General features: G+C 52.8%; 1 protein-coding gene across 6 annotated transcripts in view; it reads left to right on the top strand.

Annotated features, from left to right (window-relative positions):
• Positions 1-17,453, top strand: part of CACNA1A (calcium voltage-gated channel subunit alpha1 A) — a 279,954-nt gene that overhangs the window by 5,482 nt on the left and 257,019 nt on the right. For all 6 annotated transcript variants that reach the window (XM_081791793.1, XM_081791791.1, XM_081791792.1 and 3 more), the window contains exon 2: positions 7,052-7,365. In XM_081791793.1, coding sequence (XP_081647919.1) covers positions 7,106-7,365 — 260 coding nt within the window. In that variant the 5' untranslated portion in view covers positions 7,052-7,105. The remainder of the gene's footprint in view (positions 1-7,051; positions 7,366-17,453) is intronic.

The raw sequence follows: 17,453 nt of genomic DNA, 5'->3' as shown, positions 1-17,453 counted from the left end.
GGATCCAGTCCCAAGCCGGCTGCCTGCAAAGACCGGGGGGCATTTCTCCACCAACGCCCAGATAGTCATTGGTTGAGGCATATCCAAAGGTTTTAACTCCCCGGTGCCTCGGGCCTGCCCCTCACCTCCTTCCCATTCATGCACACTCACTCCCCTCCAGCCACCCAGGCCTCCTTGCCGTTCCTTGAACCCACCAGGCAAGCTCCAGCCACAGGGCCTTTGCACGGGCTCTTCCCTCTGCCTGGAATGCTTTTCTCCACCCACATACCCTCATGGCTCCCCCCTCACCTCTTTCAAGTCTTTACTCCAATCCTTCTTCCTCACTGGGGCCTCCTCTGGCCACCTTCTCTAAATGACGTTTCAGTCCCCCATTTTCTTTTTTCCAATCTGGCCGTCTGCATGTTTTACTGGAATATCAGCTTCACGAATGCAGGGTGCTTGAGTCTCTTTTGTTCACTGCTGGATTCACAGTGCCTAGAACAGTGCCTGGTGCACAGTAGGTGCTCAATAAATGTTGCTGGGTGAATGCACGCCTGAGCCAGTGACGGGAGGCTGATGGAGGCATGACCTGAAGTGGGGAGAAAGAATTCAGCTCGAGATTCACCGGCTCACACGGGCAGTCTCCCCGCCCCCCACCCCGTCTCCCTCCTGAGTCCCAGCCAATGTCCTGGGGCTGCCTGTGAAACCCAGCGATCCCCGGCGATCCGTTCACGCCAGTGGGAGGCAGCGCACGTGTCTCGGCTGTGCCGCGATGGGCCCGCGAGGGAGAAAACAGGTGAAAACCCACCGCAGCTGCGCATCTCGCTGGGGTTGGAGCTTTGCAGCCAAGCTCAGGGCCTTGGTGGCCGGCTGCTCTCTGCCGTCTGGCCTGGCGTTTTATTTAGCTGTGTTCTTACGTGTGTGGAGGCAATTCTGTACTTTTGCTCCAAGCAAGGAGAGTTCTTGCTGGCCCGGGGTTTATTTTTCACGTAACCTTGCTCTCTGCTTCTCTGTGCAAAGGTGGGATGTGGGGTGAGCCCATGTGGCCCGAATCGGGTAGCTTTTGTATGTGTTTGTCCCTGCTCGGTACGCCCTCGGTTGGTGGGTGTCAGGATGTGAGGCAAGAAGGCTGGAACACCGGGGCAGCTGTGGATATGTAAGTACCTTTATTAAGATGTAGGGATTTTTTTTTTTTTTTTTTTTTTTTTTTTGTGGTTTGGAGACTTGCTGGTTTTTATTTTATTTTTTATTTAATTTTTAAAATGTTTTATTTATGTTTGAGAGAGAGAGAGAGAGAGAGAATGAGAGCGTGCTTGAGCGGGGGAGGGACAGAGAGACGGAGGCAGAATCTGAAGCAGGCTCCAGGCTCTGAGCGGTCAGCACAGAGCCCGACATGGGGCTCGAACTCACGAACCGTGAGATCGTGACCTGAGCCAGAGTCGGACCCTTAACCGACTGAGCCACCCAGGTGTGCCAAAAGCAAACTCTCAAAAAACAACTCCTTTTTTTTTTTTTAAATTAGAGAGAGAGCGAGAGACCACATGCGCAAGCGGGGGGGGGGGGGCAGGAGAGAGGGAGAGAGAGAGAAAGAGAGAGGATCCTAAGGAGGCTCCACGCTCAGTGCAGAGCCCAATGCAGGGCTCGATCCCACCACCCTTTGGCCATATGACCTGAGCCAAAATCAAGAGTCAGATGCTCAACCGACTGAGCCACCCAGGCGCCCCGAGGATCCCTTTCCTTTTCAAGGACTTAATAATACTCCACCACATTTCGCTTGTCCATTTTTCTGTGGATGGACATTTGGGTGCTTTCCTCTTTACCAGTTGTCACTCCCACCATCAGTGCCCAGGGTCACCTTTTCTTTTCTTTAAAATAATTTTTTTCTTACGTTTTTACGTGAGTACTCTCTGCACCCAACGTGGGGCTTGAACTCACGACTCCAGCGCCCCACCATCAAGAGTTGCACGCTCTTCCGACTATGCCAGCCAGGCCTCCCTAGGGTTGCCTTTCCGGAAGCCCTCGGGGATGTTTCTCTTGTCCTTTTGATAACAACCATCGTAATAGGTGTGAAGTGATTTCTCAGTGTGGTTTTGATTTGCATTTCCCCATGGCGAGTGGACGCTTAGCTCCTTTTTACGTGCTCATGCTCAATGGCCATTGGGATTTCTTCTTTGCAACATGTCTATTAACCTCCTCTGCCCACTAATTAGATTTTTTTTTTTTTTGGATACTGAGTTGCACGAGGCCTTTGTAGATTTTGGATGCTCCCTCCTTATCAGACCTATGATTTGCAAACATTTTCCTCCACTCAGAAGCTTTTTACACTTGATCTTAGCCAAAAGGCTGAAAGGCAGCGGACCGAAGCTTTTTAGTTTGATGTAGTTCCAACTTCTTGATTTTTGCTTTTATTCCTCCCTATTGTGAGTTTTTACTCCAGGGCGGAGGCGTAACACCCGCCCCATCCCTGGCTACCTGCTCGGGAGAGTGTTTGCTCAGGGCTCGGAAATCACTGTTACTATCAGCCCAGTAAACCATCATCCGGAAGGTGACAAATGCGTCTGAAGGTCGGCTGAAAATGACATCTGGATTACCGTCATCCTGGCTGTTAGAAGCCACGGTCTGCTGCATTTCACACTCTTCAGCCTAGGACTCTGGAGGGGACACTGTTTCCGCGGGGACTTAGCAACCTTTCTTTGTCCAGGGCTAGATTAAGATGCTGTATTGACCGTGTGCACGTTAACCACACAGCCAAGGCAGGAAGGCGTGAAACCACCCGGGAGAGGCTCAAGCAACAAATGGAAGGGAGTAAAGACTGAGAGAGAGTAAGAGAGAAGAGGTGGGGGGAGGGAGTCCATGTGGAGGTGTTATTTTTTTGCTCTCTCTTTTATTTTATTTTTTATTTTTATCTTGAAATTTTTTAAATGTTTATTTTTGAGAGAGAGAGAGAGAGAGAGAGAGAGAGAGCGAGCATGAGTGGGGGAGGGGAGGGGCAGAGAGAGAGAGAGAGGGAGACACAGAATCCGAAGCAGGCTCCAGGCTCTGAGCCATCAGCACAGAGCCCGACGCGGGGCTCGAACCCACGGACGGTGAGATCATGACCTGAGCCGAAGTTGGACGCCCAACTGACTGAGCCACCCAGGTGTCCCTCTCTTTTTTTTAAATGTTTATTTTTATTAAAAAGTTTTTAATGTTTGTTTATTTTTGAGGGGGGGGGCGTGTTGCAGAGAGAAAGGGAGACACAGAATCTGAAGCAGGTTCCAGGCTCTGAGTTGTCAGCACCAAGCACGACGCGGGGCTCGAACCCACGAACCGTGGGATCGTGACCCAAGCTGAAGTCAGATGCCTAACTGACTGAGCCACCCAGGCGCCCCGCTTCCTTTCTGATTTAAAAAAATTTTTTTTTAATGTTTTTATTTTTGAGAGACAGAGCACAAGCAGGGGAGGGGCAGAGAGAGGGAGACACAGAATCCGAAACAGGCTGCAGGCTCTGAGCTGTCAGCACAGAGCCCGACACGGGGCTTGAACTCGTGGACTGCGAGATCATGACCTGAGCCAAAGTCAGACGCTTAACCGGCTGATCCACCCAGGCACCCCCTTGGGGCATTTTTCAGTTCCCATCCTGTCTATATTTAGGAGAATCGTGTGTCTTTCCAACGTATACGGTGAGCTTGAGAAGTTTTAGGGAATAGTTTTCCTTTGCTTTTTTGCTTCCTTGCTGTACCTTTATGCATTTTCACCAGAGATGAAGCTGCTTTACCTGTTACTAGCACTTCGCCCACGGGCGGTGAAGCCTGGTGGCCAGCACAGCTGTGTAAATGTCCCTGTCCACATGCAGGGGGTCACAGGAGGCCCCCAGACTTCCCTGCGGTCCCCTCCCTCCTTCCTCCCTCCCCCGAGCACCAGTACCAGCCTCTATTAATCGCGGCATCTCCGGGCACCATCCGGTTGCCATGGAAACTCAGGCTGGTCCAGGCATGGCAGTAGGGGGTCAGTCCCCCCTCTCAGGTGGCTCTTCAGTTGGGATTCGGGGCTGTGGTGGATACGAGCATGCCTGGTGCTTTGTCAAACTCTATTCCTGTGACGTTAACGACAGGGCTTTCTGTGGCCTCAGGCTTCATGCCTTATTTTCTTCTGTTTGCTTTTCTCCCCCATTGTCTTCTCTTTGCGCCATCTGTTCACTGCTTCTAGGGGGAAGCAAACCCCATATGCTTTGCCATTTCCTCTGGGCAGTGGTTGGGCAAACAGAGAGGGGGAACAGCACACCTGGCCAGGGGGCCCAGCAGGTGCCAGGGACAGACACCCGGCCGGCAAGTGCCCGTTGGCCCAGGATGTGTTTGTTTCTCGTGTGTACACGCGGAACAGCTGGGGCCCCGCTGGAACCGCTCGCGAGGGCACCGCAGAGCACGCTGGATGGTGTTGCTCGGGCAGCTGTCCCCTCGGCCACCAGGCTCCGCCTGCCTGTCGCGATATCAACACGAGGGAGCCGGTGCTGACCAAGCACTTGCCGTGGCCCGGCGCCGTGCTCAGGATGCTGTCTTCCCACAGGTTAGCTCACCGACCCCTGTGGCTTTCCGTGGCACTCACCATCGCCTCCACGTTGTGTAGGAGGAAGCAGGTTGAGCAAACTGCTGGGGACCACACAGCGAGTCGGTCGTGTGCTGGGGTAGGACCCGGCCTCTTTCCCACCGTACTTCGTCCCTTCCCTCCGTAGGTGGAGCCCTGGACCCCAGGCAGTCGCAAGGTGCTTCGTGATGTCTTGCTGGGGAGACCCTTTCCTAAGACCCTTCGTTCATCCAGGCAAGAGATATATAAGGTGGCAGGGACCCGACGCCAACAAGACAGGTTGTGATCCTTGCCTCCGTGGTGCTGACATCCTTTGGGGGCGGCAGATGTTATCGAAGGCTACACATAGGTCCCAGTCCCAGAGACTGACCGCACTGGAGGATGCGACGGGGGGTGGGGGGGGTGGGGGTGGGGTGCCTGCATCTGACCCTAGCCCCGAATGACGAAAGGGAGTCAGCCCATCGGAGATGAGGGGGACAGCAGGTGCAAAGGTGGAATGAGCTCGGCAGAGACCAGGAATGGTGAGGAGGCCCGTGACTCTGGAGCTGGGAAGGCAGAGGGGAGAAGTGAAGGGGATGAGGTCAGGGAGACGGGACAGCCCTGTAGGGTGTGGCTTTTATTCCTGTAACAGTAGAAGTGCTGACCGAAGACTTTCAGAAGGACCCACTGACTGCCCAGCCGAGTACAGGGTGGGACTTGGGAAGCCCGCTGACTCGGGCGAGGCAGCTGCCCAAGGTCAAGTGAGCGTTGTTGGGGGAGGGGCCGGCAGTGGCCAGAAAACTGATCAGATCCAGGATATATTTTTGGAGGCCAGCGGCTGGGACCCGGTGATGCTTGTGACCCAGGGAGTGGAGGCGGCTCAGGAGCCGGGGGGGGGGGGGGGGGGGGGCGGGAGGGGGGTGACTGCATGGTAAATGGGGAAGCCTGCAAGGAAATGGGGAGACCGGGAGCATGCTCCGTAGGGTGGGGTGGGGTATGGAGCGTCTTGTTTTGGGGTTGCAGGCCAAGCGGGGGGATGTCCCAGAGGGTGTCACCTGGGATGTGTGCCTTCGATTCTGTCTTTCCTGTTCCTCCTCCCACCTTCCCAGGTGCAAATACATCTTCTGTAGATGGGCAGAACTTTCTCCATCAAGGTGCTTCTGCTGTGCCTGGTCTCTGGGGTTTTAGCTAACTGGTAGATCCTTACAGCACACCCAACCTGTAAGCTGGATTCTTTTTTTAAATCCTGAGGCAGTAATAATATTTTTTTGGGGGGGGGGAGGGGGGACTTCTGCAGGTAGAAATGGAACCTGGTAGCAAGGCACTTGAATCCACCTTCCGTCCTCAGTTGTATTTCTGTAAAATGGGAAGGAAAATGCCTTCCCCGGGTACATGCTCATGAAGAAATTACAGATTTTTTTTTTCAGCGCAAGGGGAATGCATGTGGAAAAACAAAGGCTTTCTAAATGCACGACTGTAGGTGACTTAGCGTAAGATTTCATGAGAGTAAATTGAAGCTTAAAGGCATTGTGAAGGAGAGATCTATTAAACCCCATCAGGTACACGATTTGGAAAGAAAACAGAGGGTAACTGTTGACGTTAAACTGCTGTTGAGCTGATCGGCTCAGGACAGGCTAGGAGAGCTCTCAGTCTTTGGATGCTTCCAGCAGGGGGAGAGGAAACAGGAAATAGTTGGGGGGGGGCGTGGGTTGGGGAAGATGAGCTTCCATTCCCACATACGTTATTGTTGTTGTTGTTTGGCAATCCAGAGGTGGCCTCCTCCTCTGCATCTCTCTCCTTACATCTCTGGGTGTTGAGGTGGCTTATCAACATTCATGCGTGAGATTCAGCCTCATAACTCTGTTTCACTCATGCTAGCCTTCCAGTGGGTCTGCTTTTCTTGGACGGACGTTGAGAGGCCACTTTTCAGGAGGGAGAAATAGGTTTGAGATTGAAGAATTGCTTGGGTGGAGTGTTCCAGGGCATTCCAAAAGCCGTGGATTATCTCCTTCCAGGAGAAACCAAATAGAGTCCTCCCCACGGTCCAAAAGGTCCCACAAGCTCTGTCCCATCACCTCTCCACCCTTATCCCTTTTCTCTTTTCAAAAACCCAGCCAGGTGGCCAAGAGCAGGCAGGCTCACCGGACAGATGGCCACGCCCCACGTGGGTTTTTAAAGCCGACCCTTGACCTCGCCCTTTGATTTTTCCCAGTGACTCTGTGGGGCTCACGACACCCAGGGGCGGGAGGGGAGGCCACGAGCAGCCTCTCGATGACCCATTTTGCAGCGAGGAGCCCCGAGGCGCTGAGCCACCCAGAGTCCCACCTTCCGTGGTGCGTCCCGCCATCAGGGCCTCGTCGGTTGCCGGGCAGCTCCCGAGAACCCGCTTCCCGGCCCCGAGTTGCCAAGGAAATGCCCACCCCCGGCCCCGGGGGCAGCGCGAGCGGCTGTCCCCGGGCTCCCTTCCCTCCCGTCCCTGCTCGCTGCGCGCCGCACTCACCGTCCGCCCGCTCTCTGCTCTCCCCTCTAGCTGCGCCCTGTGCTGGAGGCCGAAGACCCTGCGAGTTCTGAGCGAGGCCCATGGATGTGGAAGGCCTCCCGGGTCCCGGATCCCATGTTCTCCCCGCGCAGTTATGACGCCCTGCACGACGGCGGCCGGGGCCCCCCGGCGGCGGACGGCACGGCGGGCGCCCCGCAGGACGCACGGGGCCCCCGGATGAGCGGCCCCTGCCCCGGGCCCCCTCTGAAGCGGCGCGGCGGCGTGGTGGACCACCGAGATGTCATCTTGGCCCACCAGGCGCACAAAGTCCACAGCACGCCGCAGGCCCGGAGGAAGGAATGGGAGTGAGTCCGGGCTGGGACGGCGGGTGGGGGGCGGGCGCGCCCCCGGGGGTGGCTTCCGGGGCGGGAGCGCGCTCCTAGGGCGAGGCTGGCTGCGGAAGCCCCGTCCCCTGCCTGGGAGCCCCCCTCCTCCCCGCCCCCCCACGTGAACCCCCGCGCAGCCCAGGGTGCCCCAGCGAAGAGGGGAGTTGGTAGGCTTGGCAGGGCGTCCGGGTCGGTGGGTGTCCCCTGGGATGGGTTGGCCAGTCTTTCTGGTGGGAGGCATTCCTGAACCTGGCTGAGAAATGCTGGGTTTCTTTTGGGGCGGGGGGGGGGGGGGGGGGACGGCGGGGGCTGGGATCACATGTCTACTTCAAGCCCTGGAACTAAACCCGAGGGTTTGGCGGCTGGAGGTGAAGTTTGTGCTGAAGGCAGAGAGAGGCGCTGGGGTGGGGTGGGGTGGGGTGGGGGATGTGCTGGCTCCGGGGGCGCTGGTCCTGGGCCCCCTTTCCCTCTGCCAGTGACCCTGAAAGTGGGTCTTCTCCTGGGAGTCGCCTTGGCGAGGAAGTGGGGGGGGGCTCTGAGCCGGCTCTGCTCCTGTGATCTTGGGCGAGAGGCCTCCCTGGGCTCGTATCCTCACCTTGAAGTCGCTCTTCCTAGGCTGAGGCTGGAAAGCAGTGCGTGAACCGTTCAGTCCCGGGTACAGAAGGAGAGCTGGCGCTTTTTTTTTTCTTTTTCTTTTTCTCAAGCGCTTCTTTGGCAAAGGCTTAAGACGGGGGTGGGTTCCTGGACGGACATCAGGAAGGTGGGATTCCCAGTGCAGATTTCAGGGCGACCAGAGCTGAGGCTGGCCTGGACGCTAAGCACTCCTGGGCACCCAGAAACGCCCCTCCCGCTCACTCCGTGCTCCGGTCTGACCCCTGGGAAGTTACAGACACGGTCTCCGGCACCCCACAGGGCTGTCCCCCAGGCTTCCCTGGATGTTCGGTCTGCTGGGAGGGAGACCTGGATTCGAAATGCCAGCTGGGTGCAGGGTGCGCTCGTGAGGGCTGTGTAGATACGGACTGCGATGAACACAGTGTCCTCAAAAGGTGGTGCTAATTTGGCCTCTGAGGCGGTTTCCTGAGGTTAGGCTGACATCTGGTGGCACGTTGGGGCAATGTGATGAAACTTGATTCGCCCACAGCCGCGTTCCTTCTGACTTTCCCCTCCCGATCCGCCGATCTAGCCACTCACCAAACCTGTCCTTCCGTCCGTCCATCCATCCATCCATCCATTCACGCATATTTCTTCTTTTTTAAAACATTTATTTATTTTTTAAATTTACACCCAAATTAGTTAGCATATAGTACAACAGCGATTTCAGGAGTAGATTCCGTAATGCCCCTTCCCCATTTAGCCCCTCCCCCCCCACACCCCCTCCAGCAACCCTCCGTTTGTTCTCCCTATTTATGAGTCTCTTCTGTTTTGTCCCCCTCCCTGTTTTTATATTGTTTTTGCTTCCCTTCCCGTTACGTTCATCTGTTTTGTCTCTTAAAGTCCTCATATGAGTGAAGTCATAGGACTTTTGTCTTTCTCTAATTTCACTTAGCATAATACCCTCCAGTTCCATCCATGTCGTTGCAAATGGCAATTCGGCTATTGTTGCTAGTGCTGCTATAAACATTGGGGTGCATGTTCCCCGTCGAAACACCACACCTGTATCCTTTGGATAAATACCTAGCAATGCAGTTGGTGGATCATAGGGTAGTTCTATTTTGAATTTTTTGGGGAATCTCCAGACTGTTTTCCAGAGTGGCTGCACCAGTTTGCATTCCCACCAGCAGGGCAAAAGAGATCCTCTCTCTCCGCATCTCGCCAGCATCTGTTGTTGCCTGAGTTGTTAATGTTAGCCATTCTGACGGGTGTGACGCTGTATCTCATTGTGGTTTTCATGTGTGTTTCCCTGATGAGGAGTGATGCTGAGCATTTTTTCATGTGTCAGTGGCCACCTGGATGTCTTCTTTGGAGAAGTGTCTATTCATGTGTTTTGCCCATTTCTTTATTGGATTGTGTTTTGGGTGTTGAGTTTGGTAAGTTCTTTATAGATTTTGGATACTAACCCTTTATCCGATACGTTGTTTGCAAATATCTTCCCCCATTCAGTCAGTTGCCTTTTAGTTTTGCTGGCTGTTTGCTTCACGGTGCAGAAGCTTTTTATCTTGATGAGGTCCTCATAGTTCATTTTTGCTTTTGTTTCCCTTGCCTCCGGAGACCTGTTGAGTAAGAAGTTGCTGCGGCCGAGGTCAAAGAGGTTTTTGCCTGCTTTCTCCTCGAGGATTTTGATGGCTTCCTGTCTTACATTTAGGTCTTTCACCCATTTTGAGTTTATTTTTGTGTATAGTGTAAGAAAGTGGTCCAGGTTCATTTTTCTGCCTGTTGCTGTCCAGTTTTCCCAGCACCACTCACTGAAGAGACTGTCTTTATTCCTTTGGATATTCTTTCCTGCTTTGTCAAAGACTAGTTGGCCATAGGTTTGTGGGTCCATTTCTGGGTTCTTTATTCTGTTCCATTGATCAGAGTGTCTGTTCTTGTGCCAGTACCATACTGTCTTGATGATTGCAGCTTTGTAATACAGCTTGAAGTCCGGGATTGTGATGCCTTCTGCTTTGGTTTTCTTTTTCAAGATTGCTTTGGCTATTCAGGGTCTTTTCTGGTTCCATACAAATTTTAGGATTGTTTGTTCTAGCTCTGTGAAGAATGCTGGTGTTATTTTGATAGGGATTGCATTGAATATGTCGATTGCTTTGGGTAGTATCGACATTTTAACAATATTTGTTCTTCCTATCCAGGAGCATGGAATATTTTTCCATTTTTGGTGTCTTCTTCAATTTCTTTCATAAGCTTCCTATAGTTTCCAGTGTGTCGATTTCTCATCTCTTTGGTTAGATTTATTCCTAGGTATTTTTTTTTTTATTAAAAAAAAAAATTTTTTTTTTTAACGTTTATTTATTTTTTTGAGACAGAGAGAGACAGAGCATGAACGGGGGAGGGTCAGAGAGAGGGAGACACAGAATCTGAAACGGGCTCCAGGCTCTGAGCATCAGCACAGAGCCCGACGCGGGGCTTGAACTCACGGACCGCGAGATCATGACCTGAGCCGAAGTTGGCCGCTTAACCGACTGAGCCACCCAGGCGCCCCTGTTCCTAGGTATTTTAATGGTTTTTGGTGCCTCTTCTTTTTTTAACATTTGTTTACTCTTGAGAGAGAGAGAGAGAGAGAGAGCGAGCCAGCGCATCAGGAGGGGCAGAAAGAAGAGACAGAGGATCCCAAGCTGACTCCACACTGTGAGCAAAGAACCTGATGAGGGGCTTGAACTCACGAACCGCAAGATCATGACCTGAGTAGAAGACAGACGCTTAACCCACTGAGCCACCCAGGCGCCCCAGTGATTTCTTAAAATATCACCTAATTTCCACTCCACAGTCAAATGTCTCTGCTTGTCTTTTTCCCAGTTGATTTGTTTGAATCAGGAAGGTGGGCGTGTTGTATTGGATCATTCTGTCTTTTGAAAAAAATATTTGTGGTCGCATTTGGGGTACCTGGGTGGCTCAGTCGGTTGAGCGTCTGACTTCAGCTTGGGTCGTGATCTCACGGTCCATGAGTTCGAGGCCCGCGTCGGGCTCTGTGCTGACAGCTCAGAGCCTGGAGCCTGCTTCGGATTCTGTGTCTCCCTGTCTCTCTGCCCCAACCCCACTCGTGCTGTCTCTTTCTCTCTCAAAAATAAGTAAACATTAAGAAAAATAAAAAAAAAATTTGGCTACTCCCATAAGTGAAGTCCTAGGTATTTGTCCTTTTGTTATTAGCATAGTCCTCAAGGTTAATCCATGGTGTAGCCTGTGTTGGAGTTCCCTTCTTTTTTAGGGCTGAATACTATTCCAGTGTGTGGACGTACCACACCGTGCATATCCATTCATCTGTTGACGGGCCCTGCTTCCGCCTTTTGGTGATTGTGAATAACGCTGCCGTGAACATGGGTTTATAAATATATCTTCTGGACCCTGCTTTCAACTCTCCTGGGTGTGCTGCTGGGTCACGTGGGGATGCTCTAAGTCTTATTTCATCAATAATAGCGTTCTCTCCCTGTCCACCCTTTATACCGTCCCAGTGGCTCACAGAAGAAACCAGATCGCTCGTTCTACAGAATATCCACCATTCTGAACCGTCTGTTTGGGAAGCTTCTTTCTTTTAAAAAAAAAATTTTTTTTTTAAGTGTTTATTTATTTTTGAGAGAGACAGAGACAGAGCTTGAGTGGGGGGAGGAATAGAGAGAGAGGGAGACTCAGAATCGGAAGCAGACTCCAGGCTCCGAGCTGTCAGCACAGAGCCCGACGCGGGGCTCGAACCCACAAATTGTGAGATCATGAGCTGATCATGAAGTCAGACACTCAACCGACTGAGCCACCCGGGCGCCCCGGGAGCCTTATTTCTGCATGTGCTGCTGACCGTGGTGGCTTTGCCCATCTGTAGGAATCCCACGCAGGAAAAGTATCCACCGAGGTGAAACTAACCATCGTGAATGTGACTCCATGTCTCAAAATGTCTTCCTGAGAATCTCGAACATGTTTTCGGCCACCTTCTGCTAGGGATTGAATGAGATCACTAGGGTTTCTTCTGCCTGTGACCGACGGAATCCTGGTGCCAGGAACGGACAGAGACCCAGCTTGGCCGTTTCTCGCTGCTCCTGCCTGCTCCCGTTACTGTTTTCTTCAACCCTTGCTCTGCGGGCAGTGGCCTTTTTAGGCCACGTGCCCACGTTGCCAGCCTTTGTCTGAATCTGTCAACCCATTTGCGCAGGGCCGTGCAGACCTCGGTAGAGCACCACACGTCGCATGGTTCTTTATCTCCTTTCTTGTCTGTCTTGCCCACTGGAATGTCCCGGGCCCCTGAGACCCAGGCTGGTTCCGCGTAGGTTACACAGGAAATATCAGTTGAATGAACGCACCGGGTGAGAATGAGTGAGGGTTGCTATCTATCTATCTATCTATCTATCTATCATCGAATCTATCTATCGAGGAAGATTCTTAAGCAGGCTCCGCACCCAGCGTGGAGTCCGACACGGGGCTCGATCCCATGACCCTGAGATGGGTGACCTGAGCCAAAATCAAGAGTCAGACGCTCAACCGACTGAGCTGCCCAGGTCTGTCTCTTTCCTTGTTTTAGATGAAACAAACAAGCTTTTCCTTGTTTTAGATGAAATAATCACAGGGCTGGAAGTTGGAGCATTTGGTTTCAAACTGCCGCGGATGTACTCCCCGGGGAGCCCCAACCCGCTCTGGAGATTTTTGCACCCCGAGTTGAGTGAGGAGGTCCCTCTTCCCTCCCCTCTGCTCTCCCCCACCCCAACATGTCCCCTCCCTCTGCCTCCCCCAGGACTTCTTTCTTTTACCAATACTTAGGCCACCCTCTCCGTGCTCAGCTCCATGCGGGGCCTTCGGACACATCGGTCAACAGTCAGCTCTCCACCCAGCAGGAAAACCAACAGGAAGCCGGCAGGAAGAGTGTGGAGGGTGGGGAAGGACCGGGGCGGGGAGGGTTAACTCTCATCCCCGGCTGGCAGACCCCTGCGGGGCTTTGTGAGATGCACCTCTCATCCAGCAGGGCTCCTGGGGCCAGCAGGGCTCCTGGGGCGTCCCAAGCAGACTCTGGGTCGTTAGCATGAAGCCCGATGCAGGGCTTGACCTCATGACTGTGAGATCATGACCCGAGCTGAAATCAAGAGTCGGACACTTGACCGATTGAGCCACCCAGGCGCCCCTGCATTTCTTTCTAACAGGCTCACGTGTGGGGTGGGTCCTTGGGTCCACGGAGGGCGATCTAAGCAGCCAGGTTCTAAGTCATCCCCACGGTCGCCGTCATCGCCAGAGAGCAGAGGGCCTGCGCACGAGAATGGAGGGCGGCGAGAGGAGAGCCAGCCACACCGCCGTAAGGACCATGACTAACACTTACTAAAAGATAGTGCAGAATATCATTATTTTCCAGCATCTCTGTGCCGCACGTCTCGTCACGTGCACTCAGCGAGCCGGCCGTGTTGTTCTTACTATTGCCGTTGGTCTGCTCCTCATGCAGATGGGCGGGCAGGCCCCCAGGGTTACCGAGGCATCTGGGGGCTGAGTCAGGACAGGGTGGTGTGGCCTTGACTCCCAGGCCGGAACTGGCTGTTTCTAGGATGTGGGAGCTCAGGCCCAGCCATCCTGCAGGTCACTGGCTGGGATGGGCAGCCCGAGTCGTTCTGGTCCCCGAGCCTGAGCTCAGAGGAGGGACGCACCGGGTGAGGAAGAAGGCAACACGGGTCCTTCTAGCAAACCGATTTTCTCGTTTATTCTCGGCCCCTTCCCTACCCCTGTTCCCTTCGTCTTCGATACCCCATAGAATAGTTCCGTGGTTTTCAGCGGACAGATTAGGATTATTTAGGGTTATATGGGACTGTTGGTAAAATGACTAATGCCACTGGACCCCAAAGAGACATGTTTTGTTTAAACCACACACGCAGTTCCTGAGTTCGAGTCCCGCGCTGGGCTCTGTGCTTTATCGCTCAGAGCCTGGAGCCAGTTTTGGGTTCTGTGTCTCCTCTCTCGCTGCCCCTCCCCCACTACAAGGTCCTGTGTGATCTGTCACTTGCCTGCTTTCACCTCTTCCCATTCTCCCCCTTACTCACCCTGCTCCAGCTACGTGGGCCTCCTCACTGTTCCTCAAACATATCAGGGCAATTCTGTCTCAGGACCTTTGCACTGGCTCTTCCCTCTGATTGGAATGCTTCCCCCCCAGGCACCCATATGGCTCCTTCCTTACCGCCTAATGCCTTTTACTTAAAGGCCACCTCTTCAGCAAGCCCTTCCTCACCACCCCTATTTATTTATTTATTAAAAATGTTTTTAAATGTTTACTTTTGAGGGTGAGAGACACAGAGCATGAGCAGGGGAGGGACAGAGAGAGAGGGAGACACAGAATCTGAAGCAGGCTCCAGGCTCTGAGCGGTCAGCGCAGAGCCCGATGCAGGGCTCGAACCTGTGAACCGTGGGATCGTGAGCTGAGCCAAAGTCCGACGCTTAACTGAATGACCCACCCAGTCACCCCCCCCTTCTTTAAAATTTAACCTTTATACATTTCGATTTCTTCTGCCCTACTTTGTTTTTCTGGTTAGTGCTGATGACCAACTCATATGTATTATACATTTGGCTTTTTATCTTGTTGATTATTTATATTCTCTCCATAAGCTCCCCGAGGCCACAAAGTTTTGCCTGGTCTGTTCTTTGCTGGGACCCTAGCTTCCGGAACAGGAATCAGCAAGCTACAGTAAGGGGGCCAAATCTGGCCAGACACCTGTTGTGGTATGGCCCATGGGCTAAGAAAGGTTTTTACATCTAAGTGGTTGAAAAAAATCAAAGGAAGGGTAAGATTTCTTGATATGTGAAGTTGTATGAAATTCAAAATTCAGTGTGCATAAAGTTTTACTGGAACGCACCCCGGTTGTTTTGTGTGCCTCTTGTCTGTGGCTACCTTTGCACCACGGTGGTGGAGTCCGGTCTGTAACAGACTGGCCTGCAAAGCTGAAAATAGGCCATTTAAAGGAGTTTGCCCGCTTCGGTCCTGGCGTCGCGGATGCCCAGGCCAAGGGATGCCCATTCGCCTGCGGCTGCCACGACCAGCCACCAGGTGGCGCTGTGGCTCCCGAGCCCGGCGGACGTTGGCAGCCAAGGCAGGAAGCGATCTGCTCACCCTCCTGGGGGGACTCACCTACGGGGCTCATCCTTCCCTCTCGGGGTTCTGAGAAATGGAAGGCGGCCCCAAAGCGAGAGTCCAATTTTTACCATATAATCCTCCATCACTACGTATATGGCACTTTATTTTTTTTTAGGCACAAAGGGCTTATAAAGATGAATGAGGGTATCTCAGGGTTTGAAGGGCTCCCAGAGGGCTGAGGGCTGCAGGTGGGTCCTGGGGTCAAGTCTGAGGCCCATCAGGCCTTGGGCTGGGGTTGTGGTTAAATTCCTGGACTGGGAGCCAGAGGGCGGGGGTTCACATCTCAGCCCTGCCCCTCAATGACTCTGTGACTCTGGGGGGAGGGGCATTCTTCTCTCTGCGTGTCAGTTTCCCAGTCTGTAAAATCGACGTAATAACACCCATTTCTGGAATTCTTGCAAAGATGAAATTTAATGCGTTATTATATGGCAGGTCTTTAAAACAATGCAGGTACCTAGTGAGCCTTGATGCTGGTTTGCTATAGTCCCAGGGAATGTCGACTGTTTTGCGCCTAGAGGCCTCAGTTTACACAGTTAAAAAAAAAAAAAAAAAAAAAGGAAAAGAAAAAGAAAGAAAAAAAAAAGAATAGCAAGTTGTTTAGACATCACAATTAAACCCAAACCTGACCTTTAAAGACCTGCTTGGAAATCAGAGCACTTTTTTCTCCCTTCTTTTTTAAGGGAGGCAGTTGGACAATTCTAGCCTACTTGATATTTAAAAAAAAATATAGGTCTGGTCCCAGGGAGTTTCTTTTTCAGTGCAAGCTGGCTGGTTTTTGGTGCAGAAAGACCCTCCTTTTGTCCTCTGAAGCAGTTACAGCTTTGGCCGTGGCCAGCCATAGAGGGCCTGGGGAGCACCCCCTACCACGGTGTCCCCCCCTGGGGCCCCCTCCCCCCCATCCCATCCCTTATGATCTATCAGGTTTTCCATGCTAGTTTTTGGAACCCAAGCAGCTTGTGAACAAATGTCCCCTGAGCCCACCGCTCATTCCCATCTTTTCTTCATGCTGCCAGAGTCTACCTTTGAAACACCCCAAGATTCTCTTGATGCTGTCTGTGCACCTGCGCTCTCCAGGCTGTCTGCACTGTTTCCTCCCGGGGGGGGGGGGGGCATCCGCTCCGTCTCTGCCTGCGTTTCCACCATAACTGCTCTCACTTTGGTCAAGTCTCCCTGGCCTACCTTCCATGCCTGGCATTTTCAAGTCGTGTTTGCACCTCAGGGCCTTTGCACTTGCTGTTGCCTCTGTCTGGGATGCCCTGGCCATAGCTGGCTCCTTCTTGCAATCCAGTCTCGGGACAGATGTCAGCTCCTTATGCTCCCTGTGCAGAGACTCCTGCCCTGTCACTGTGGCTCACATCACTCTGTTCATTGCCTGCAATTGTGTGTTTCCTTCTGAATTGGACTGCTGGGACCATGAAGGCAAGGTTTTTTGTCCTCCTTGTCCACTGCAGTGTCCCTGGTGCATAGAAGGTGCCAATGTTTGTTGAGGGAATTGGTCCCAGTGTTTGTTGAGTGAATCGAACATCTGTGTTGATGACCTTTCTGGGTCTCTGGCTTGGAGACCTGCGAGTTCGTTAGAGCCAGTGAACCTCATTTTGACTTCAGGTCTCTGTCCAGGGCCTTCTCTGGTTCCAAGGCCTGCATGATGTACTCAGGGGGGTCTGCCTGGAGGAAGAGGCAGACAAGTGACTGCCCCCATCATCCAGGGGGTACACAGAGACCAGCCCCCATTTATCCCACCATCACCGTGGGCCTAGGAGCTTAGGGTCTGAATTCACGGGGTCCTCACCCCGGCACCCATTTCACAGAGGAGGCTACGGAGGCACAGAAAGGGAAATAATGAAGACTACAGGGCAGAACCCGCCTTGGAGCCCAGATCTCTCCAGGTACCGAGCCCAAGCTCTTAGTTCCTCTTCTTGCAAGATCGTGAGTTTGGAAATGCCGGCACAGAGTAGACTGAATGCGTGCATGAATGAATGAGGTGTGACCATTTAGCTTTTCCGCGCCTTTTAGGTACTAAACTCCATGAAGGAACATCCTTTTCGTATTGATCCTTGAATCTTTTGCATTGCCCAGCACAGCACTTTGTGGGGAGAAGACACCTGATATCTGCTAAATGTGGCTGTGTTGAGTCTGAGACAGGTTCCGAATGAAATCTATAAAACCTTGAAGGTGAGTGTGGCACACATAACCCGTCCTCCAAATCTGTCGCCAGAATCGGCTCCGAGAGGCCAAATTGGGATAAAATAAAATGTAGTAATTTCTCACCTTCTAACATTTTCTACTTGTCACAGCCCCTTGGTGGTGGTGGGGGGGGGGGCAGGTCTTA

This window comes from Panthera onca, chromosome A2 (assembly GCF_046562875.1).
Source record: "Panthera onca isolate mPanOnc1 chromosome A2, mPanOnc1 haplotype 2, whole genome shotgun sequence".
Lineage (NCBI taxonomy): Eukaryota > Metazoa > Chordata > Mammalia > Carnivora > Felidae > Panthera > Panthera onca.
This window is presented reverse-complemented; position numbering and strand designations above follow the sequence as displayed.